General features: G+C 40.8%; 1 protein-coding gene across 1 annotated transcript in view; it reads left to right on the plus strand.

Moving 5' to 3' along the window:
• Window positions 1-26,121, plus strand: part of GPC1 (glypican 1) — a 264,011-nt gene that overhangs the window by 214,325 nt on the left and 23,565 nt on the right. The window contains exon 3 of the mRNA XM_054983388.1: window positions 20,369-20,760. Coding sequence (XP_054839363.1) covers window positions 20,369-20,760 — 392 coding nt within the window. The remainder of the gene's footprint in view (window positions 1-20,368; window positions 20,761-26,121) is intronic.

Below are 26,121 nucleotides of genomic sequence, written 5' to 3' on the forward strand. Positions count from 1 at the left end.
CTACTGGTTCGTTTGGTTCGTTTTAAAGGGCAGTGCCCCTTTCCCTGCTGCTGCAAAGCGGCAAGGAAAGGGGCAGTTTAAATGGCCATTTAAACTTTTCCTGCTGCTTGCAAGCAGCAGGTCCCTTTAAACTATCAGCTTGCAGGTGGCAGGAGGGGGGGTGGATCGAGCTGATAGTTTAAAGGGACCTGATGCTTGCAAGCTGCAGGGCCCTTTAAATGGTCCAAAGCCCACAAGCCCCAGCCCCCACCCCACACCCCAGCCCCAGCCCCCTACTTACCTTGACTCTGTTGCTGGGGTGGTGGAAGCTGTGGCCCAGCAGCAGCAGTTCCGGCCTTCGCTGCCCTGCCCTGTGGCCACTGCAGCAGCCATTTGAGGGGTGGGAATGGCATTTTCGGCCTCCTCCACCGCCCCAGTTCATGGGGATTCGTGGTTCCTGATTCGTGAAAACACCACAAACCACATGGTTTGGGTTTTTTGTAGTTCATGCCCATGTCTATTTATTACAGACTCAGGTAACAGAGGGCTTGTGAGCAATTTATAGTTATGATACATAGGGTTGCAGTATCTCAGGTCCCCAAGTATGGCCAGCAACATTGTCATATGATGCAATTTGGTGTTCTAAATTAGCACACTTCGTTGGTGCTAGTTTCCCCTAGGAGCTCTGTCTCTGTATTAGACAAGAACCTGGACTAATTAGAGATGGGACAGTGGTTAGTCATCTTATCAGAGGATCCTTGCAAAAGTTCTGCTATTCCAAGTACATTTTGATGACTGAGCAATCCTATTGCTGTACTGCCATCTCCTCCTTTTACTCAACCTTCCAGGCTATTCTAAGCAACTGAACATTAAAAAAGAAATATTAGTTAGCAAACTACCAAGAATCTAAGAGTGCTCTGCTAAGTAAAGTTACACCCTTCAAAACTTGCTTTCAGAGGACTTAGGAAAGTTCAGGTCTGCTTAGGATAGCATGGTAAAGGACTATGTTTTATGTGCAAATATGCATAACAGAGCCCAGGTGTCTAGAATCATAGTTTTTAAAGGAAAACAGCTTTAGGCTTGGTTGGATGAGAATAGTGTAGCTTTTGCCTCTGCACCATGGAAAAGCCACATGCCTCGTGAGCTTGGGTTTAACAAGGCCCGACATTACTGAAAGAACTGCAGCATGGCTTCATCACATTCTTGGTATATTACAGTTGTCTGGAGAAGAGAAGCTAGAGGTCTCTTTCAAGATGTTAGGACAAGCTGCCCTACAACTGTTAGAATGTAGCTGCCTGGCTTAATGGGCCTTAAAGGCAGTTTTTTGCACTGTGGCTCTCATTTACTAGTGGGACTGGCATTTAGGGTGCCCAGGTATCTGAGGTTGTTTGTTCCATGCTGTCCTTGTGATGCAAGTCTTCTTAAGAAGGCCCTTTGGAATAACAATCCGATCAGCCTTCACCCACCTCTGATTTCTGCCGTGAGTGGGGGTCCCCTCCTCACCCACTCACCATGGAGTTCTCAAAGCCTCTTCCAGTTCTGACACTAACCACTAGACATTACTGTCTAGTGGCAAAATATCTAGACTTTGCCTCTTTAAGGGTTCTCTGGAGTTGATTTCTATATCAAATTTGAATTTTCAGAACTTTGCAGTAAAATGAGCTTAGGTATACCTGACATTATAGAGGTTTCTTTTAAAAAATCAATAAAATAAGGTTTAAATTATTAGTATATGAAAATTCACTCATATCATGGGGAAGAACATTTTAAAGTGAAGGCACTCATAGCACATTCATCTTTCTCTTGCACTTCAGGCTGAGAAGTTTATTTTTAACTTTAAAATTATAGATTTCTCCAACGTCTCATCTTCATAAAGCTCTTTTATTCAGGGTAAGAGCATAATAAAAGGGATCTGAAGATATTAGCCCAATATTCTCTATGAAGGAAGCAAGTGCATTCTCTAAGAGAAAGGCTAAACTGTAAATCTCGTGTGCCCTCCTTGGAGAGGCAAACAGAAGACAGTGGCATGATTATATTTCAAGAATAGCTCCTACAAAACAAAAATCAAGATAACTGTCTCAAATGTTTACTACTGCAATATTTAAAGCTTTTTTCTAATATACACAGAAAAATTGACGTTCTAATTCTACTGATTTTAAATAGCTTGTAGCATCTATTTAATCCAGAGGTTTAAAGTTGCTGTGTCTCCCGCAGCATGGCATGTGTGCAGAATTTTTTTAGGGTGGTTTTAATCATCAGCATCTCCTAATAAAAATGTTTTCCAATTAGAAAGTCCTCAGTGTGAAAGAAGGGAAACATTTCTTAATTACTGGAACAGCTCTGACAGATGGGCAGCTGGAAATAAGTTACATTAGATTATTTTAGCAAGTTATGTACATGAGTGCCTTGTTCACAGCAAGAAACCAGTGACTTATACTGTTATTCTGCAACATTGGCTAGTGCTTTTAATAAATTTAAATGAATCAGCACAGGATTTAAATGAGCATGATGTCCACAGTCAGTTCTAGGGCTCCACATCTCTGTGACTTAGAAGCCGCACTCGTTCTTCCAATTAGCGCTCACACAAGCTCAGAAAATTGAACAGTCCTTCAGCCACCCCATGGGATTCACAGTTTAGGGAAGATTGGCTTTTATTAATCATATGGGCCAGGAGAATGCTTTCTGGGAGGATTTATAGAGAATATTTAGATGAACTCTGCCTATACGCTGGTACAGATGCCTTACTTGCTTTCAGTGCAGGTTCTTCTTCAAGTTTTTTTCTTGCCTTCCACATGTTCATTCAAGACACCAGTAGCTGCCCTGAGGAAAAGCCTGGAGTCCCAAAGTTCCCTGGATTACTTTTTTAAAAAGTGCTCTTATGCTGTTTTTAACATCCGAACCATGGATGAAAAGTAGATGATATTTCATGCACACATTCAAAAGCATGCCTGCCCCCCACCCCCAAGAGAGGTTTTGACAAGTAAAATTTTTCAGGTAAATACTTTTTTTTTTCCAGCTCAGCTCTACTTTATGTGCTTGTAGGCTTTTTAAACTCTCCAAGTAGCAAGCTATTGTTTGCTGTAAATGTTTCAGGGATTTTCTCCATGAAACCACTGACTTACACACTCTCTACCAGGGTCTGCAGTGTTGTGTGGAAAATTGCCCGATCTGCATGGAGACACAGTACACATCATGTGGTGATAACCACCATATGGAGTGATGGAAAGCAATTTCCACATGATTGCTCTCATGCCCTGGCATGTAAACAGCCTCTCCTTTACAGCTTGGGAGGTGAAACCTGAACACTCCTAGTATTGATAATGGCTTTAGCTGTTATTGGCAGCCTAGGAGAGGGCCTGCAACATAGAATATGCTCTTGACATACAGAAGGTCCTGAGTTCAGTCCCTTGCATTTCTAGTTCAAAGAATCTCTAGCTTTTCTCTGTCTGGGGCCCTGGAGAACTGTCATCCGTTCCAGTAGCGAGATAGGACCAATGGTCTGAGGTGGAATACAACAACATTATATGTTTATATCCTCTACTGCATACAGCTAAGTGACTCTGATTACATACAAGTGTAGGCACCTTTTCTTGTATATTATATTGATATTTATGAATAAGTTAGCTTTGCACATTTTCAAAATTATGATGGCATTGAGATCATGCTGGCAATTTTCAACAAATGGTGCAAGCATCCATTTGAATAATGCTTTCTGAAACACCGTTGCTGTACTTCTTTCCAAGTAACAAAGTAGGTGGTTTTTGATAGCATAGGACAGGGGTGGGCAAATTGTGGCCCGCGGGCCACATGCAGCCCGCTACAGAGTTTTTCGTGGCCCTCCAAGACAGTCAGAAAAATCCACCTTGAACCAAGATTTCCTTCCCGTGCGCGATATGAAATTAGCACAATAAATAAATTGAATAAAACTACCACTATTGTATTTAATTTATATTTATTGATTTTTATGATACAATTTATACCTTTTCTGAAATGCAAAGTTAACTAATGAATGCAATCATTTTAAAAGGTGCGGCCCTCCACTAACCTCCGCTCCCACAAAGTGGCCCCCGAACCAAAATAATTGCCCACCCCTGGCATAGGAGATAGGAAGCTACAGATTAAACTGTGTAAGGCTATGGGAAGATTGTATGATGAGAAAAATCTTGCTGTACGTAGGTCAAGATTTTTTGTTATTGTTTCTCCCTGGGGAGAAACAGGTTGTCCTGTTAGGGTGTCCTATAGGTTGTCCTATAGCTGTTATTGTTTCTCCCTGGGGAGAACCACTATGTCAGAGATACACTGTACATTAAAAAAATCTGTTTTGCCTTTTTGAAATTCTGGAAATTATATAAGCAGGACTTCAGCAGTCCTATATGGAAATGTGTGTTGTGTTCTGCCTCCCCCCCGAAATCTGAATCAACAGTGCTGCCACAAATTCAAGTCACATCAGGCATATGTTCATATCCTGTTGACTTACAGCTGTAAAGTAGACATGGGTACAAAATGGAAAAAAACCAAAATGAGAGGTTTGTGTTTCGTCATGTTTCACGAATCCCAAACCACGAATTTCTATGAAATTGACCTGTTTCGTGAATCAATTTGTTAGTTTCATGATTTGTCAAAACCAGGGGCATTTCAACGGTCCCCTTCATCCAGAGATACCAAACTCACAGGGAGATTTTGGCAGGTTCTCCTCCACCCACCCTCCCAGTTTGGCCAAGATTGCAATATGTTGACCAGTAGGCAAGTGCTGCCAGAATGCTTGACTGAAATGGGGACTGGGATTTTCTGGGTCAGGAGAAGGACGAAGGATTACCGGCCGCGGTGTGGAGCTGAGCTGGGAAGACGGAGTGAGGGGCAGACTCAGGCAGGGACAGTCCCAAGAGTTTGAGATGTGGACTGGAGGAGCTGGATGTTTCTCCAAAACCTTGCCATTCATTCTGAGATGTGCCCTAAGGAGCACCCATGACTTCCGGCATGTGGGTGCACAAAACAAGAGTGAGCTGCACCAGACAAGTGAGAAAGGAAGAGAAAGGAAACAGAAGAGAGTGAGGCCCTCTGGAACCCACACAAAGCTGGGCCCCAGAGCCAGACAGTGGCCCTGAGACTGGGCTTGGAGGGAAATGCCCTAAACCAAAACCAAAGGAAACAGCAAGAGTGTGAGCCCTCAAAAGAACAGTGAAAGAATTGAGAAGAAACAAAGACAAGCAAATAAAAAAAGAGGCGGCCTAGGCCCCAGAGCCAGGCTAAGGCCTGAGACTAGGGTGGGGTGGGGTGGGGTGGAGGAAAAAAGGCACCCTCACCCAAAGACCTTCCCACAGCAAGGCCAAGAGCTGGAAATAAGAGGCTTCTTTCAGTTTCTTTTAAAGCAGCAGCAGCCAAAAGCACAATTCCAAATCCACACTCTCTCTCACTCCAATCCCAGCAACAGATCTTCCTCCCTCTGCCTCTGTCTACTGGGACTGAAACATGAGGCAGAGAGAGGTGCCATTTATTTAAAAAAAAACACTGACATAGAGCAGAACAGGAGGTCTTTGGTTGGCTGAGAAACCTGCCTAACAGGGTTTGGAGGGGTGAGATTGGTGTGCCCATGGCTACAGAAGGCCCACCTCCTTGGTTGCCTATGGGATTAACCACGTGCTCCTGGCTGTATAGGGCAGAATGGAAGCTCTCCAAATGGCTAGGAGAGCTGCCAATCAAGGGTAAGTGGCCTATGATTGGGGTTTCCAATGGCAACAAAAAGTCTGGGCCCATTATTGCCTAGGGAATCAATGGATTGGCACCAGCCTGTCTGAAATTACGAATCGTTCATGAAATGAACAAAACAGGTTAAAAAGTTGTGAATTTCATGATAACAGCGGCCCCACAAAACGTGGTTTTGCGACACACTTAACGGCCCGTTTCATGATGAAATTTGCTTCATATTTCGATTCGTGCCCATGTCTACTGTAAAGTCCATGGGTAGACAACATTTAGTAAGGTTTCCTCTCTGGGAAAGGAGAGCAATCATTCGAAAAGAAACTTCAGTACATCTGTGTTTTGATTGGCTGGCATGGCATTATCTTTTCTTTGTAAATTCTGGTTAGAGTAAATATTTCAGCATCATTAGAGATCTTTTGCCAGCAAAGTTTGGGAAGATCCATAATTAAGCCTGATTAGCTAATTAATCAGTTCACTTTCCATCCTTCTCCCTCCTCTAAAAAACTCCAAATGTGTATTGTTGAAAGTCACCTCCCTTTCCCATAAATCTCTAACAGTAGTCCAGTATGAACTTTGGAAGTAGCTCAAATGACCTGTAATTTCAAACAGCTCTCTTATATTCTTTGGAAACTGTCATACCATGAGCCACTGTTTTGGATAGCAAATTATTTTTCAACACAATAAACATTCTTTGGTTTAATCTTGCAAAGATGTGGCCTTAATTCTATTCTGCATTTTTATGTGTTTATATAGCATCCACAATGTGGATGGTACTTTACAAAGTTCAAGAAAATGGGTTCCCAACCTGAGCAGTTTACAATCTAACATTTGATATAGGGCAGACATTAAAGGAAGGGAGAACATGTGTTTATTTCAGTGACATAAATGTAGACTTGGTTTTGGTAGGGAATGGGGACTTAGAGATTTTACCAAAGGATGGGTTTTGAGGAAGGACTTGAAAGGAGAGAGGTGGTATCATGCAGTTTTTCTGGAAGCCAGTTCTATGTGTAAGGAACAACAAAGTAGAAAAACAGAGTAATTTTTGGGAGCAGTAAACCTTTGGACAGCTGAGTTGAAGTAGCAAAAGCCATGTATCAGGATATGGTTTGTTTATTTATTTACTTCAGTTATAGTCCACCTTTCTCATTGCAACTCGAGGTGAACTACACAACTAAAGACAATGAAATCAGAGCAGTATACAGACAGTCAACAATTCAATGAAAAGGGGATTACAAACTCAGTGTAATGAAATAAACAGTATACTACATACAATAAAATATTAAATGAAATAAAATAAATAAGATACTAAATATGATTAAAGTAGCATAAAACATTCAACTAACAGTGATGCAAAATTGAATTAGAGAATTAGGGAAACAGTGCAACAGCATGGTATAAGAAAGAACAAAGCAATGAGAGTGGAGAGATGGGAGGCAAGAACATGCAAGTCATCAAAGATGTTGTTCAGTGCTAAAATTATCTTTTTTAGAAGAGGAAAAATTACAATAATATAACAGATCTTGAATGGCATGAACATGCTTGTTCCTAATGTTTTACATCTTGCACTTTCTGTACATAGGAGGTTGTCCTATAGCTTTTGCCTCCTCCCCAGAAAAGTGGCTGTCAGCACACCTGAAATAGGCAAAAGTTATTGATGGGTGACAATAGTCTGATTGATGACCATGCAGGCCAATCCTTGCCATTGTTTAGGGTTGCATACTAGGTTTGCCAACTCATGCTTAGGAATACTGGAGATTTGGGAGTGGAGCCTGAAAAGGATGGGAAAGCAGCCATTTTCTCTGAGGGAACTGAGCTCTGTCTGCTGGAGATCAATTGTAATTCTGGGAGGTCTCCAGCCCCCACCTGGAAGCTGGCAACCCTATTGTATATTGGAATGAACACCACTAAGGAAAATGGTGTCCATTCATTCTTGGCATCATTCATATACACAATAAGGAATATTCTAGGATTAAGAATGCTTCCATTTATGAGAGTTATGCCACCAACAAATTTACCTGTGATTACCTAAGCATGGAAATTGTAAATTAAGCTATGGCTACCATTTTCATTCTCTTGGCAGCTGACAGCGTAGCCCTGAAGTGCCCCTCATGATGCCATATTGTCTCTGCCCTCGAATGCTATCTGGGCAGGTGCACGCAACTTAGATGAATACAGAATCATACTGAGAACTTTTATATCACATCCCTCCAAAAATAATCTCTCAAGCATTCTCTCTCCTGGCTGCAACTGGATGAGCTTGCTGTGCCAGCACTGCACACTTGTGAAAGTCCTCTGGGAGGGAACAAGCAGTGCCATGGTTCCACGGGTGTATGCATGACAGCGGAGAAGCGAGGCTTAGGATTGCACTGCCCTATGCCTTTTAAAAAAGAATTTGACAGCTGATTTGAGGGTAGGTCTACCAGTAGCTGTATGATCCCACTTGCCCCAGAGGCAAATATTAGGAGTGGGTCTTTGGGCGTGGTTTATGGACTGTGCTTGTAGAAGCATGTGGCTGTTGGACATTTGAAAATAGGATCTTGCATTTATCCCACAGGGCTGCTCTTATGTTCTCACTATAAATAAAAGAATGCCATACAAACATATAAACAAACTAGATAAAATTGGTGGCAGGGGGTAGAGAATAAAGCTTAAATCTATTTGTGTACTTCCTACATCATTTCTTATGTTGCAGCATAAAAGCCAGTCTAAGAAGCATGTTGGAAATGATAAGGTATTGGGATTTGGGAAAATACATTCATAGTTCAAATGCACTTCTGGCTTTCACACTGATGCAGCCTCCTCTCTCCAGGAGTTCTGAGAACTCTAAAAAAAAGAAAGAAAGAAAGACCTGCCTGTTTCATTCTCCTTTGTTATTGTTATATAGGATACCTCACAGTCTATTTTTCTTCCTCAAATTCTTATAAACCAAAATCCTTGAGATATGATAGCTGTACTGACGGGGAATATATTTCACTCATGTCTCTTTCTCTGTGGTAGTCCTAGACAGAAAATCTTCCTTGGCAACCATCCATTCCTGAAAGATGTGTATTCATTTGGAGTTGAGAAACTGTGATACTGCGTTTGATACCTTTCTGCTTGTCTTTTCTTTGTACATGGTTCTTTTCAAAAACAAGCTGAATTGTATATTGTTTTCCAGCTTGATGAGCTCTAGAGAATTAGACTGCTCTGACATACAGTCTTAAAACGAACTGACAAATAACTGTTACCAGTCTGCAGTTTTTATTTTACTCTTTCACTACCAGAGAAAAAATCCTACTAGACTGAACCAAGGTTTGGGCCAAGCTGAAATCTGTGCAGTTGGATTACATCTTAACAGTATTTTATATGTTGACAGTGCAATTTTTTTCTTCTTGACCTACACCACAAAGAGTGAAGAACTAAGAATAATTACTCATGGCAATATGCCATATACATAAATATCAAAATCTCCATGTTAAATAGCATTGCTTTATTTACCTGAAAGGAAGATGACCCCAAATATAAATTGATCCTCCTAGAAAAAGATTATACACAGAAGTTGTTTTATCCTCATCATTATCATCAACATCAGCATTATTATGGTGCATAACTATAAGCTACAGTCCCTCTTTTTCATAAGGAAGCTAGAGTTGGATCGCATGCAAAAGTTCTGTTTGTGCTAGAGCTATTGTGATATAGGATGTGTGTGTATATACACACATGCTGTGACAGGTACATGTAGTTAAGGTAGGGTCGCCAGGTCCTCTTACCCTCTCGGGAAGTGGGGGACCTGGTGCTTACCTTTGTCTTCTTCCTGGCATCCTCCTCTTGCACACAGCCCCACACCATTGTGATGATGTCACTTCTGGGAAGTGATATCATCATGCAGGGTGGGGGAGGGGCATGCTCACTTCACCGCGGGCCAATTTGGACCCCAAATGGGCCTGATTTCACCTGTTTGGGACCCAAATCGCCCTGCTGCAAAGCACAGGAGAGCTCTCAGGGCAGTGCAATGACTTCAGTAACATTGTCGCACCAGCCCCAGGAGCGTGCCCGGGAGGCCTGTTCTCTGCCTTTCCCTCCCAGTGGCCAGGTAAGCGGTGGCAGGGTGCAAAAGGTGGGAGCAGGGGATCCACTGGGGGAATGGGATCCCTAAGTTAATGCTGCAATACTAAGAATGCATTCCTGGGAATAAGTCCCATTGACTAAAATGGGAGTTTCTACTTAATAGGCCTGTTTAGGATTGCTCCATAATTCATTTGTGATTATATATATGCAGTGCTCAGCCTAATTCCATGTGAAAAAGCAAAGTTCACAAAACTTTGGCTCAGCCATAATGTATGGAAAATATCACCAGTAACCCAAGCTGTCACATATCTACACAGCTTTCTGCTTACAAAAGTTGTACTACTGGTTAACTAAATCTGCCCTAGCAATTCAAAATGATTGACAGGCAGCATTTTTCGTATAAACCATAGCCAAGGCCTCTCAGCAGGTCATACTTGCAGAACAGGCTTGGTTAATAGTCTTTCCCTCTTCCCAGGGTACCTTGAGAACTATAGTGCTATGAGGGAAGGGCACAGGGGTCTCTAACAGAGAATTTTTAGTACTTACAAAATTACAGTTCTTAAGCCATGATGGTTAAAATATATGTTTCTACTTGTTTAGATACAGTATTAATAAATGGTGGCTATTCATAATTTGCATTGTTGAATAAAATTCTAGGAACTACAAAAACCATTAAATATTAATTTTTTTCTAAAGATTATTCCCCATGCTTCTTTTTATTTTTTCTTCTCCAACTTTCTCCCCTTTCTACAAAAACAAAGAGTCTTGTAGTGCTTTAAAGACTAGGGCATTTTCTTTGCTTTCAGTTGCAAAATTACTCAGGAAAGAACTTGTGGTTCTAACATTTATCACAATGTATGGCATACGTACATACACTAGCAGTTTTTAAAACATGGGAAATGGGTGCAGTAAAAGTTTGATGCGACTTTTTTTGTTTTCAGAAAAGGATGTGATAGAAGATTAAGGAAATAAATGTTAAAGCCCAACTCAGATCTAATGCGATCAGTCGCTTAATCTGGTTAAGAAGTGGGGGTGGTTTATAAGAAAATTGGGAAAGGTTTATGGAATCGCATGCACGTGCCCACCCCACAGTCATTCTTCTTGCAGTGAATTTTCGCTTTCCTGCCTTAACTGCATTTGATTTATTTATTTCCCTTATAATCTTTCCTTCTCACAGAGACTCACAGCAAGTTACAAAAATAATGGATATGCCACTAGAGATATTAACTGTGGTTAAGGCTAAGCAGCATTCTTAGTCCGGGTTTCTTAGTCAAGGTTTAAAACAGTTAAATTATTCCTGGGTAACCAAAGAACTGCAATGATAATGTTGATACACTCCCAAGTGTGGCAGAAGGAGGCACTTTTTGCTGTAGTTGAAGTATGTGATCCTGCCACACCCTGCCACTCTGTACTCAAGAGATTAACCCTTTTATAACTGAACCTACACGCACCAAAGCTTTATATATATTTTATAGCTTTATATATATTTCTTTGTAAGAAAGAGATTCCTTCACCAGCATCTAATTTTCAAGAGGGCAAAAAACCCACCCCAAACCACAACCCTGAAATGCTGTTTGTATGGCGCGAGTGTCTCCTGGATGTATTTAAACAAAATAGGTAGGCATATTTTAATAGACTAGCATGTTCAAAGAGCTGTGCAAGAGTTCAGACATGCAAATCTGACCAAAATCTCATCATCTCAGGCTTCTATCCAGTGAGATGAGGTCTTGAACTTACATAGCTTAGTTCTAAGTTAATTTTGTCTTCATTAGGACATGACTAAGGCTATGCACACACTGTCTTTTAAGTAAGTTAAATTAAATCAGTGGTAATTACTTCCAAGTAGTTTTGTTTAAGATTAGATGTCAGTCATATTGGTTCTTAGCAAGTTCTCCAGTAGAGAGAACAAGTGGGGAAAGAGAATTGGCTGATATGTTATTTAAGATGAGGAAGCATACGTGATAAACAGAATGTCTGATCTGTTTGATAAACTGTCAACTGGTGCTTCACGCACTTGCACTGCACATGAAAGCCAAGAGAAAGAAAACAAAATATTTAATCTTATTTTTGGTTTTGGTTTAAAAAGAGATCCTAGCTTGCCCATTAAGAGATTTCTAGCAGCAATGCCCTTCCGCTATCTACACTGGAGTAATAGGTCAGTCCTTACATAAAAAACTAAATGGACATAAATCTGACATTAAAAATCACAACACTCAAAAAAGAGATGGAGAACATTTTAATCTTCCAGGGGCTAAATAGAGACAAAGGATTCTTATCTCACTACAGATCCAGAGGAGTTAGCCATGTTAGTCTGTAGTAGCAAAATAGTAAAGAGTCCAGTAGCACCTTTAAGACTAAACAACTTTACTGTAGCATAAGCTTTTGAGAGCCACAGTTCTCTTCATCAGATGCATGAAGGGTATGAAGAAACTGGCCAGATATATATAGGTGGTAAGGGGAGGAGTAGCTGCAATCAGTTGCAAAAGTCATGAAAGAGGTGGAGTGCACAATCCAGGCTGGGTTTGACCCCTCCCCTCCATAGCTGAATCTGAATGGAATGCCTGAAGGCAGTTACTTCTGATAATAAGATGAGCATTCATAGTCACTATTCAATCCAAGTCTGACTGAGTCAAATGTACATATGAAGCAGCTTGAACTATGGTGACCTTTAAGTCCTTGATGGAATGGGTAGATTGAAGTGTTCTCCCACTGGTTTCTGGATGTTGCCATTTTTAACATCAGATTTGTGTCCATTTATTCTCCATTGTCCATTGTGCACTCACTACAGATGCTAATTTCTGCTCTAATCAAACTGCATTGTACCTTTACATCCTGACTCCCTCCTTTGCTTTACCCCACCTACCTTCTGACTGGGATGTAAAGGATCAGGGATCTCCCCACTCCTCCCTGTACATGAAGAAGGGAGCTTTGACTCCCAAAAGTTTATATCCTGAAAATCTTGTTATCTCTAAGAGCCAAAAAATACCTAGGTTCAGCACGTGTTCTCTTACCTCAAGGTTTGCCGGGATCTGTAGGCGTCCTGGAAGCTTAAAGTAGGCGTCCTGGAAGCTTAAAGATCTGTAGGCGTCCTGGAAGTTAAAGTCCTGGAAGCTTAAAGGATCTGTAGGCGTCCTGGAAGCTTAAAGCTTAAAATACAGGCGCCTGTATTTCCCTTCCCCTTTTTGCTGCTCTGTAAATGCTAAACTTTAAGCTTCCAGGACGCCTACAGATCCTGGCAAACCTTGAGGTAAGACAACACGTGCTGAACCTAGGTATTTCTTAACGTGTGTTTTGGCTCTAAGGTGCCACCGGACTCAAGCATCAAAGGAGTCAGAGACCCATAAGCTGCCATAGGGTTTGTTTGTTCATCATTTTAGTAGGTCATCCAGAAGAACTCCTTGGCTGCCACTTTGCAGCATCCTGTGTCTGTCTGAATAGAACACAAACAGGTACATATATAGATGTTTCCCAACTTTCAGACAGTTTTATTCCTTTTGCTATAGCTTTTCTCCATTTATCCAAAATTTTCCTGTGTAGAGGCCTAATAGTACGTTCAATTGGAAGAAATAGCTTGAGTTGTAAAGGAATGAGGAATCGGTAGACTGTCTGCTCCCCAACTCCCAAGGCCATAAGATGTCATGCTTTTTTAATACTATTTCCTTTCCTAATTGGGGGGGGGGGCGGGATTTGAAGAGGGGATGAACAGAACAAAACACAAACATCTATTGCCAAGTTGAGTGCCTTCCTCATCTTTTTACTGGGAACCAAAAAATGACAGTGCTAAATATTTCACACAGAGAAACTGTTTTTTTTAATAATGGCATATTGAGTATGACATTTTGTAGAACTGGAAGCCATATTTTACCGCAGAGCTGCAAAATGAAGTTCTGATATCCAGCAGGAAGAGAGAGGAGGGTAGGAACTGTGCTTCCCTTAATCAGTTTTTTAAAAAAAAACTTGGCATAAAGGACATTCTGCTCTGAATCCTACCTCCATTCTCTCTCTTGGGAAATGCATATCCTACTCAGGAAAAAAACCCTGATTATTACCATCAGAATTAAATGTGACTAAGTGCCAAGCTACACATTACATGCAAATATGTATTTAAACCCATCTGTACTGAAAGCAGTTTCTTGGGCAAGTGTGAGCAGTGATGGACAAAGGTGCTTACCTCTTCCAGTGCTTGCTACTTTTTTACCTTTCTCCCTTCCCAAGCTGTTCCCCAAAGGGTCAGTTCTAGAATCTACCAGCCGTGGCACATTGCTTTGTTACTATCATGCTGGATTCTTGCAATGTGCTGTATGTGCAGCTGCACGCAAAAAACAACCTGGAAACAAGGGTTGGTTCTGAATGTGGCACCCTATCGCTGCTGGAGCATTGGCATTGGTTGCTTATTTGTTTCCAGGCTCAATTTAAGATACAGGTTTTAATCTTATAGGCCTGGGATCTACATAGCTGATGGCCTCTCCCAATGTGATTTTGTGCTCCATTTGTAAAAATCATGCCAATTCCTTCTCTCTGCCCCATCTTTTGGAAAGATAAAAACTGTGGCAATCCAGTCCAGGCTTTCTCAGTGACATGTCCAGTCCACACCCTCTCTCTCTGCCTTTTGTAAGCAGTAAGGAAGTCCTGTTTTTAAAAGCCTTTAATTTAAGTTAAGCAGTTGCTTGGACTGTCTTATTGTTATAGTTTGCTGGCATTCTGTAATATTTTTTTAATTGGCTGCATCTTGTTGCCTTGGACAAAGAAAGGCAGTATGAAAGTATTTAAATAAATAAACAAATGATTATGCCACTTTTTATCAATGGCTCGTCTAGCTCAGCATTGGTTCAGTCAACCATGGGCAGACAAATACTTCAGAAACTGGGAATGGGGATTTATATGGAAGCATATTGCACAATAGAACATAAACACAGTAATACAAAATCACCAAGCCTAAACAAAACAAAACTCAAAGTGTTTAAGAAAAATGCTCTCAGAATAGTAGCTTTAATTTAGCAGTGTGTGTCTTGATTGAACAAAAGAGAGATGCAGGTGGGTAGTGAGGATATGTGTACTCTATCTACCCTTAAGGATGTCACAGCTTCTACGTTGAAAAGCTCCCACATTTTACTTTGGAGTTTCACAGTGTACCTTGAACATCCCTTCTGGAGATGATAAAAAGAATTATGCCTTACAGCATAGACAGTCTATCAACTAACAGCAGGAGGAAGAATGCTAACTCAGAGTGGCACTGTAAACTTTGAAATATTCGTGGTCTTCTGAAGGTTGCTAGAGGGAGGATATGACTCTAGAAATTAACATCTGCAATTCTGCATATTTAAAATTAGTCCCTTGGGTTAAGGGAAGAATTTGATTAGGGCCACCAATACCTTACTGTGTTCTTGGAGATCTGAATTTACAGCCCAGAGCATGTTCTTTGGTGACAACTGGAAATTAGTTTTTCTTCCTGCATTTGTAGATTGCTTCTTCTATGACTTCTTTCAATGTAAATAGAATGTAAATAGTTTTAAGGAGCATCAGAATTCTTCTCATTGAGGTGATCCTCTTTGCAAAGATATTTGACTTCAAAACATTCACTCTATCGACATACACAGCAGCCTTAGACAGAAATTACCTCCTCAGGGTTAAACACTTTCTTTAAACACTTTCTTTAAATAGCATTCAAAAATATCCAATTTATACATTTTTCTTTTAAAAATACTGGCACACTAATGGATAATTACATGAAATTCCAGACCTCTGGTAGCCTCCCATTTGCAAAAAACGGATAATAAAGTTGACCTGTATTATTTGGCTATTGTAGGATTAGTGAAATAATGTCCATGAATCACTTTCAACACATGAAATATGCCACATAGTTGGAAGCAGCTTTCTTTCAAGATGTGATCTTGCCATAAGCAGGGACTTCAGCACTGTTCTCCAACATGCATGCGTGCACATACACACAGTTCTTACATTTCATGGCAGCATCCTTATTTATTGACCTTCAGCATTCATGTGTCGTTTGGGTCTTGGAATGGAGCCCTCTCTACTAGGGATGTGCACCTGAAAAAAATGGTATTTTTCAAATTTCAGGAAGGGCATAAATACCAGCATTTGGGGTTATTCAGGCCACTCAATATCATTTTTGATATTCTTATTTGGGAGGGGGTTGGAATTCCAGAATTTTGAGGGTCCATTATTCCCTATGGGGAAACTTTCCAGCTGGAGTGGCTGTTTTTCAAGCAAATGATACCAAAATTTCTGGGAACCTAGTCTTGCTGGCCACTGAAGACTCCCCATGTTTCAACGCAATTGGATCAATGGGCCCACTAATTCTGTGGACTCCTTTACAAGATACCCAGCCGTCCTATTTATCGCCATTGTTTGGGGGGGAGGAACATTCCATTCTTTCTCTGGGGCAAAAAAGCCAATAGCCAAACACACAAGAGCAACCACTAGCCAAAAGCCTCCAAGTGCAAACAGAACCAATAAGCCCAACAGAGCCAGCAGCAAACCACAGAATGCAAGCCAAATCAATTAAGGTAAGGAACATTTGCTGCATTCCCAACAGAACCAACGTCAAAGCAGAGAATCCAAGCCAAACCAACCTAGCAAGCCAATACCAAGCCCTGGCAAGAATATATTGACACAGACATACTGTGATGTTGAAGAAAAACAGCCTTAAAATACTGGCCCTGAATATTTCTGAAATTTTTCCAGGACCCATTTATTTATTCTGAAAAATCCTAGATACGATCTAGACACCTGAATATATTTAAAAATACTCTTTACCGTGCCAACCTTTCCTTGATTTCAGTCAGTAATGTCTCAACTGAGGGGGCAGCAGGGAGTGCCACATGAATGTCATGGCAAGGACCAAGCCCTGGCATGTGGTGATGATGTCATAAGGACACATATCAGAGCCCAGGAGCCCAATCCAAACCCAATTTTGCTCAATTTCCCAGATTCTGGAAGATATCCAGGAAGTCAACATGGTTTCAGAACTGAGATATGTGGATCCAACGACCCATTGTTACAATTTGTAAAATAAAATGTACAATAGATTGGTGCCATATCAAGTGATGATTTGCATATGTGAAACAGCTCAGGTTACCAACAGCCTGGAGGAAAAAATGTCCTCTTATTAAAGGCTGATTCCCATGCCATGAAAAATTTCACCTGCTTATTTCCACACATTATGCCTTTATTAAAAGAACAAGGCATTTTTTTCTCCAGGCTGTTGGCAACCTCAGAGCCATCCTAACTCATACTCCTTAGAAAATGCTTTCGGATCACTTGACAATACCTTAAAACTACACTTTTCTATAGAAGACACTGTGTATGTGTGAATCTCATTCTTTTCCTCAGTCAAGCAAACTAATGTATTTTTAAAGGCCTTCCCCCCAAAATGAAATATACCAGAATTGCTGACTTTTTGCTGGTTCTATATTTCTCCTGTCCCTTTCATACCTCATGTTTCTATCACAGGTATTTTTTTTTCTTTTGCTAACTTGACCATTAGTCAAATGCACTTTGGGGACTTAATTAAAAGATTCTGTGAGTTCTCTGGACTCAGAGATACTTTTTCCCTGTCAAAAAAGCTGTATGTATTACGTTAATGAATATAGGAAAGTTACTAACCTCTAGTAGCAGGTTACTCAAGAGGATTAGAATATCTTGCAGTAACCAATCTATATACCATAGCTCTCTTCTCATAAAGGACTTGTGATGCACTTATGTTCATGATATATTTTGTTTACACAGAAAAAGGCTGTACATTTGTATAAACTTATAGATTCTTTAAAGCAGTTGGCTTGAATGTTTATTAGCTGTAGAGTAGAAGGACAGAAAGAAAGACACAGAGACAGAAATGATAGGAAGCCAGAAGTATACCAAATATTGACAGCTGCACTACAGAAAAGCTGCTTACAGAGCAAATTGCTTGAGAAAAACCAAATTATACATGACTGTAGCAAATCAATGTTTTAGAAAGGGGGGTTGCTCCAATCACATGAAAAGTATTGGAGCAGGAGTGGGATATATAATTTAAACTGCAAAAAGATAGGTGTTTCTCCCAAGTCATTTTCCCCAGCTACATGCTGATACTTGATGTGATATTGGGGACAAAATCAGCAGCTGGGTGGAGTGTTCAATGATGGTCAAAGATGGGGCTGTCACCAGTCTTTTTTGCATTGGCCATTTTTGCTACATTCGGCTTCATACCAGAAAAAGCTCAGGCAGAAAACTCAGAAGAGAACCCTTGAAACACCACATTGAAATCTGAAGGAGGAGTTAATTGTCTGGAATTCAGAAGAAAACCCAAAGTGGTATGGAGCCAAATGAAGCAAAAAAACCCACCTATGCAGAAAAGGCTACCGTCACATGCTGGTTGGCCCTCATGCAACTGAACCAAGCCACTTGGTATAGGGCTAGGCAGAAAACAAACACTTCAATGGTCAAGCTGAAGAACATGTCTTTCTTACCTTATATAGGCCTTTTTTGCACAGACAGTTTTCGCAGCCTTTGGCCCCATATCCCTTTGGCCCCATAAACCTTTGGGTTTTTTCTCGAATTCCAGACACTTTACTCTCGCTTCAGATTTCAGTGCAGTGTCTTCAAGATTTCTCTTCAGATTTTCTGCCTCCACTTATTCCCCAATTTTTTTCTTAATGCAGTGTTAAGTCATCTTTTTCAATCATGCAGAATTTTCCATTCTCCCCCCCCCCATCCTCTGTTCCGCCCTCCTCCCCCACTTTGCAGGCCACTTCTTGCTGATTGGTCTCTCCATCCTCCTCTCAGCTCCTCTCTCCCCTTCCCCCTTCCCCCTCCCATCATCTCTCTCCTTTCCTAAGACACTTCTCTCTTTTTTTGTGAAGAAAATTTTATTATGTTACAGCATCATAACATCATTGTTATCTCATTGTGTTGGTTTGCCCCTCAGTGCCAGCCTCTGCCTCCTAGCTCTGGGTCAGCCTGTGTGGGGCTCTCCAGTTTGGATGGCGGGGACGGGTTCATAAATCCTAAACCAAAATGTCTACTCAGTGCACGGCTGTCCTGTACCAGGGATTTTTTAAAAAAAACAAGCATAATGATATTACAACATTATAACATCAAGCTCCCATGAAGAAAAGGCCTTCAGCAATAGCCCAGCTCTCCATTATCCAAAACCCGTTAACTTTCCACATAGGGCTTTTTTTGTGTGAGTAGAGAGTAGCATGTCTCCACATTTAGAGGGAGTTTCTATACAATGTCATTACTCACTGCGCACATGAGTCATGTGTTCCTCCTGGGACTTTCCCTTTGAGTTGGATTAAGGAAAACCTCTTTTTATCCAGCACAGAGGAGGAACTGTGGGGCAGCTGCAGGTGGAACACTACATACTCTCCTTTTAGCCCTTTAAAGGGCTTTTTTTCTTATCCCAGCTTAGCTGCAGTGTAGGGGAGGGGGAAAGGGAGATTGCTGACCCGCAAGTGGTTTGTCATCACATCAGCATTTCTGCACTGATGTGATGGTAGTAAAGGGGAAAGGGAGGTCTGGGAGCAGTGACAGTAGCATAGGGGTAGAGTGTTTGAACACCATTCCCGCCTACTTCTACACCTCTTTATGCTGAATAATTCTGGTTTCTTTTGTATCTAATCTGAGGGGTGGGGGGAAGGATGTAGAATGGTTTTATACCGTTGCTCAACCAAGTAACAAAGATGGAATAGGTCTCCTCTGTCTCTGCCTGTGTCTGTCTCTGTCTCTCTCTCTCTCTCTGTCTCTTTCTCTCTGTGGGGCACATGGGATTCGGATAAATCTTTTAAGTCAGTTCCCTTTTATGTTAAATGTCTTGCACTAAGACATTCTAACAATAGCATTTCTTTGGACTTTTAATCACTTGCTATTGCTGTTCTTAATGTTAATTACACCAAGGAATCTTGAAAGGAAATATTCTTCAGCCTAAATGTCAAACATTTGAGGCAGAATGCTTTGAAAGAACATAAAATTTGCTCTCCTTTGCAAATTATGAGCTGAGGAATGATGTAGCAGTTTAGTGTCTGATATACAATTTCTCTTGAAGGCAAATGTTTTGTAAGGTGTCAAGCACTTTTTCATGTCTTTTAAAACCGTGAGTTAGTATTAAGAGCCACTTGGGCTCCCCCCTCCCCTTGTGTGAATTTTGGTGTATTCTCTAAAATAGGATTGTTAGTTTATGCACACTGCTTGTCAGAAGCAATGGCATGGAAAAGAAGCTTTTAGCATCTTTTAATCCTGTCAGCCTTTTGTCATACTGATTTACACAGTGATTTGCATACATTATCCTGAGGAATTAAAAAGTTAGAAAAAGTGTGATTACATTTAAATTTCATTGGTGTCTTTCCCCCCACCTTGCAGATTTCACATGGATAAATGTGTCCATCAGTTTTTGCCAGAGGTGCATCTAGGGCTGGTTTCTACATGTATATTAATTAACCAAGAGAAAACCTGGCACTGTGTCTAGGCTGCTAGGAATGTTGTAGAAGTGACATGCCTTTACATTCGTGATATGTTAATAGTGGAAAGTGCAATGATAATTTTGAGACGCTACTTTGGAACTCTGTATTTATTTATGTATATGTACTTTGGGAGAGTTCTTGATTCTCTCACTGATTTGTTCCCCCTACTTTTCTATTTGCAGGTTACTTCCAGGATTTGTTAAACAAGTCAGAGAAAGCTCTTTATGACACATTTCCTGGTATGTATGGAGACCTTTACAACCAGAATGTAAAAGTTTTCAAAGATTTGTATAGTGACCTCCGGCGTTACTACCGAGGTGCCAACATCAACCTAGAAGAGGCCCTCAATGAGTTTTGGATTCACCTGCTAGAGCGGCTTTTCAAATTGATGAATCCTCAGTATCACCTCACTGATGACTACGTGGAATGTATGGTGAAGCACTCTGAGCAGCATAAGCCATTTGGAGAGGTACCAAGGGACCTGAAGCTGAAGGCAACAAGAGCTTTCATTGCTGTCCGCTCCTTTGTGCAGGGGCTTGGTGTGGGCAATGATGTTGTTAAGAAGGTGTCTCAGGTAGGTCCTTAGCAAGAATTCCTATATGGTAACCTTTCCTGAAAAGTTTTTTAAGTATTTCTTTTCTCTTGATTACTATACATGCTAAGCATATTTAACATCTTTCATGTGAGATAAATGATGTTCATCTTCTGGTTTATATAAGGTTCAGCTGCCACTGGGAGGAAATTGTAGAAATGTATTTGTAAGCTCTGTGGCCAATCAGATGCTTGTGGACTCTTCTAGGAAGGTAGAACAAACATGTCATTTTTTTTAAAAAAATGGCTTTTTTTTCTAGTATTCTCAGATATCTTGGCCACCCTCATAAAATTATTACTTGTCTAAAGGCCCGCTGGAGTCTTACTGTTAGTGGCATGGGAGTAGCTGCAACATGGCTCCTTCCCCCAATACTTGATAATGTCAGCCTACTTCACATCCTCTCCCCATGTCAATGTCACCCTCACAGAAACTATGGTGAAGTGTCAAGTGAAATTGTTGTAGTATGGATTCCTCTTTCTTGGACCTTAGTCTTCTGATGTTTTGATGTGCCATGGAAAGGAGCCACACCATTGTCTTCCACACCACTGATGGTGATGTTGGAAAGAGTTCTAAAAAAACTTGGTACTAGCGCTTTTTGTGGGAAATTAACCTCATGCTCTTTCTTGATACAGAAACATGCACACAGTTACTTACATGTACTTTCAAACATGCTCTGGGAGTGGTACATATTGTCATTTAGAGGCAATGCTTCCTTTGGCCTATTGTCCTATGAAAAATTAAATTAGTTCCTGGAACAAATGTGCTGTATTTTTGTAAAGCTGTTCTGCAGATCATAGGGGCAAGCACTAGATTGAAGGAAAAGGGGGAGGAAGACCCATGTCATTTATCTGAGTTGTACCACAAGATTTACCAGCCTTGAAGAAGAGTCAGACTGTGACTAAAATGTTAAAGCATGAATTATATTAGCAATCGATCTCATCAGAAAGAAGGGTTAGGAGACAGGCATGATCCTTTGATGGTCTTAAGTTCAAACTCAAGAAAGAGAAATATTCATACGTTAATAGTGGCAAAATCTTTCATTTATAAATGTAGTATTATACAATCATTTGAAAGCACCAAAGCCTTAGTACATCTCATTAGCATCAAGCTCTTGTGTCCCTTCAAGTAGCTTTTTTAAAAAGACAAAGAGCAGGAAAATGGCATAATTGAAATGAGAGCCCAGTAAAACCTTTTGCATCTTTTTTTGTGGTGCAGTTTGTATTTGATCCTTATTTGCATTATCCTTTAGTCTTGTTGTGTTTGATTAAAGTCAAATGAGTTTGACTTTAATCGTGGTTTCTTTCTTTCCTCCTTCCCGCTTGTCTCCATTGTTCAAGGATAGGATGGGAAGTTTAAGTACCAAAGGATGCATTTGGAGGAACCTAGTATTACTTCCACGACTATTGTGAGCACTCCCTCACTCCATCAGTTCTTTACAGATGTAGGAAATTCACTTAACTGCAAAGGGTGGCCCATTCATTTCAAGAGATGCTGGAGGGCCACGTTTGCTCACATCGGTCTGTTACTTCCCAGGAAATGTATTGATGCAACTTACACTTGGAAAAGCTCCATGTATGCACCCAGATGCACATCAGAATCTGGACTGCATAATTATCTTCTTGTCTCATTTGCCCTGGTGTTGCAGAAGAAGTTGGCTGCACTGCCCTCACAGAATTGCTGTCTTCTAATGATTTACCTCTAGCCATCACTTAAAAGTATCTCTGCAGCAATCTGGACAGAAAGCACAGAGTTCTCCTTCAGTAGCACAAGCAAGAAGTAAAACATGCTGTGCCAGAGACTGAAAATATAGGGTTAGTGTACTCTGTGTCTTGCGAGAGAGGACTACTACTCATATTCTCCTAATGTAGATTTGATACCTAAACCTGGTAAATGAGCTTGCATTCTCACCTGTGTTCATGTTTGTAGTCACAAACAAGTATCTGTCATCCAGAACTGTCCCTTCTCATTACAGCTCTGATGGTTTCTTCCCCATAGGTATGGTACAAGTGCATCAAGGAGAGATGTTGTGCTCCTCATAACAGGGCCTCTGAGAAAGCCAGCAAGTAATTGGCAAACAAGAATACATCACTGGCCACGTGACAAGCAGGATGCAGTTATTTATTTGTTTTTAATGACCTCCTGCCTTCACATTTTGCCCAAGTCAAATTTCTTTCCTTGCTGTAAGCTGCCAGACCTTATATCACTCTCAGAGTTCAGCCATCTCCTTTTTTGATTTGTACTTCTTGCAGTGATTGAAAGACTTGCGTGCAAACCTTGCCGGGGAAATGACAGAATAGACTAGACCTAGCAACTCAGCTGTCTCTCCAGCCATGAGGTTTCCTCTCCAGATAAGGGATACAGAGATATTTCTCCGAATGTTTGATGAAAATCATCCTCGATGGTTGTTGTGGGTTTTCCGGGCTGTATTGCCGTGGTCTTGGCATTGTAGTTCCTGACGTTTCGCCAGCAGCTGTGGCTGGCATCTTCAGAGGTGTAGCACCAAAAGATAGAGATCTCTCAGTGACACTGAGAGATCTCTATCTTTTGGTACTACACCCCTGAGAGATCTCTATCTTTTGGTGCTACACCTTTGGTGCTACACCTCTCTCAGTGACACTGAGAGATCTCTATCTTTTGGTGCTACACCTCTGAAGATGCCAGCCACAGCTGCTGGCGAAACGTCAGGAACTACAATGCCAAGACCATGGCAATACAGCCCGGAAAACCCACAACAACCATCGTTCTCTGGCCATGAAAGCCTTCAACAATACAAAATCATCCTCGTTTATGAGAAATCACTGTGTTACATCTTGAACTTGGTTAATTGGCTAGTTAAATATAGCTTTCTTTATGAAGAATGGAATATTTGTCTATTGAGTGTCTTCACTAAGATAAGCCTGAACATCATGATGAAATGGCTGATCAGGTGTCCCCACCTACTTCTCCTCAAGAACACTTTAGATTGTGACTGAAATGTCGCTTACTTTCTTCTAAACAGGAGTTTGTATTCTCCAGCATGTAGCAAACTATCTGATAGTAACAGTAGGTTGGCCACTTTGCAGAACAGAAACTGTGAATGGATTCATGTGACTGCTTTTCTCTCCCACATTATGATTTTTGGTCAGACACCCTGTAGAGAGATTCATGTAGAAGTAGGGCAGGTGGAAGACCCAGCATGCACTGGGGTCCACCATTTGGCATTTTATTTAAAAATGATGCACAGTGTTAGTAGAAATGTTCTGCTGCATAATCTTCAGGGTTCATATGCTTATGGTTTTATAGATCTGTCTCTAGTTACCTCATTTGTAGTCTTGACTACAGAAGCTTCTAAGTGATGCTGTGCATAGCCCAGCATAACCTCTGCTTCATTATTTCCTTTTTCATCATTAGTCTAACTATTGGTGCTGGTTTTTGAGACTAACAGTGAAATCCTAAGCAGAGTTACTCCAGTCTAAGCCCATTGAAATCAGTGGGCTTAGACTGTAGTAATTCTGCTTGGGTTTCACAGAAAGTTGCCTTTCTAGTGATAGAAGGACAATTCGGCAAAAAAATAATGAAGGATTTGAATGATTATGGATATGTATGTATGTTAAGACCTTCTTGGTATCTGGCTGCTGCTATGAAAAGTGCTGTAATCTTTGCTACTTCTATAAACGTTTAACATTAATATGTTAAATGGTTGGATAACAAAAGTTACTTTTTAGGTTATTACTACTGTGACATAGCACCAAGGGTTAAATGACGCACAATGTCAGGAGACCTGTTTTTTGTTTTCAACTCAGTCCTGCCCCAGTCATAGATGAAGTGGAAGGTGGAGAAGGATTCATTTTTTTAGAGCAATTAGAATGTGTGGACAATGGAAGTTGAACCATTCTTCCATCCTCTGCTGTAGCGACTCCTCCTGATCCCCTTTTTTCAGGTGAGTTCACTCCCAGAGCTTGGATGATGAGAACAGCATCTATGGAGAACAAGCTCAGAATTGAATGTGAGGGAAGCGTTTAGCCCCTCCCGACCTTACTTGCTATTTGTTTCTAAAAAACAGTCCACAGCTTTGATTAGGGTAGGCCCAAACAAAGGCATCTGCTCCCATTGTGTCTAATTTGAGCACAAAGGAATGTTTTCAGATCTTACAACATAGTGCAACAGAAGCACAAGTTCTAATCCAAGCTTGCACAAATCCGTCTGGATTCTGTGTGCCTCTGTGGTAAAGAGAGTGGCAGGCATTGAATAAGACTTCCTCTTATCTTAGGAGCAGAATAATATGTATGTACAGATTTGTTCTAATTCGGTAGCCCTTAGAAATGGGTATTTCCACATTACATGCCCATTAGACATATTTACAAGTCAAATACACATACAAGGTAAAAATGACTCTTAGAGTTAGTTATGAAGGTGGTCATAGAATGATCTCTGCTTGTGTATTTCAAAGACCCAATTCAAAGACCCTTTTGTCCATCTTCTGTCTGCTTACTTTGATGAGATAACCTTCATAGTAGAAATAATCGACATGTTAAGCAGCAAAGGAGGAAAATAAATCTAATACAAATTGGACTTAGAAAATATGCATCTGTTGTGCCATTAAATAAATAAATTAGATTAGATTAATGAAACAGAAACTCCCTGCATCTCCTTGGCAATGGTTCATAGAACTCTTAGCTCCTCAATGATAGTAACTGGGAGCTAATTTACATGGTGCTGGCAAGGAAAAAACACTTTCCTTGTGCAGCCTTGCACTGGCCCAGAGTTGTATTTAAGTTGAGTTGCTTCCTGTATAAAGCAGCTAGATGGGTTTAGTTGTACCAAAGACCCATAGCCCATGTAGGTGTTGCACTGGTGTCCTAACTAAGCTTCTGTAGTTTGAATGGACAGCAGCCCAGTTTAAACAAGATGTTCAGCCCATGTGAAGTCACACAGAGCTAAGCTACAAGTGACACCTGACACAGGTTGGACACTTGTCAGCTTCCCTCAAGTTTTGATGGGAAACGTAGGCATCCTGGTCTTGCAGCTGTAATGGAGAGCCAAGCTGTAAAACCAGGACACCTACATTTCCCATCAAAACTTGAGGGAAGCTGACAAGTGTCCAACCTGTGTCAGGCGTCACTTGTAGCTTGGCTCTCTGTTATGTCCTTTTGCCTTGCAAGCATCACATTTAGCCCAGGCCTTTCCTATACAGTCAGTAGAATGAGTTGGTAGAGTTCTGAGGATGTAGAATGAACTGTACCACTTTAGTTTACAGGTAAAGAATGTCATTTTAAATACTGCTTTATGTACAGAGGTCCTTGGAGGAAGCTCTAATATATTGATGTTTTACTCTCAAAGCATTTTTACACTGGAAACTAGTAG

This window comes from Eublepharis macularius, chromosome 6 (genome assembly GCF_028583425.1).
Source record: "Eublepharis macularius isolate TG4126 chromosome 6, MPM_Emac_v1.0, whole genome shotgun sequence".
In the NCBI taxonomy this organism is placed as follows: Eukaryota; Metazoa; Chordata; class Lepidosauria; order Squamata; family Eublepharidae; genus Eublepharis; species Eublepharis macularius.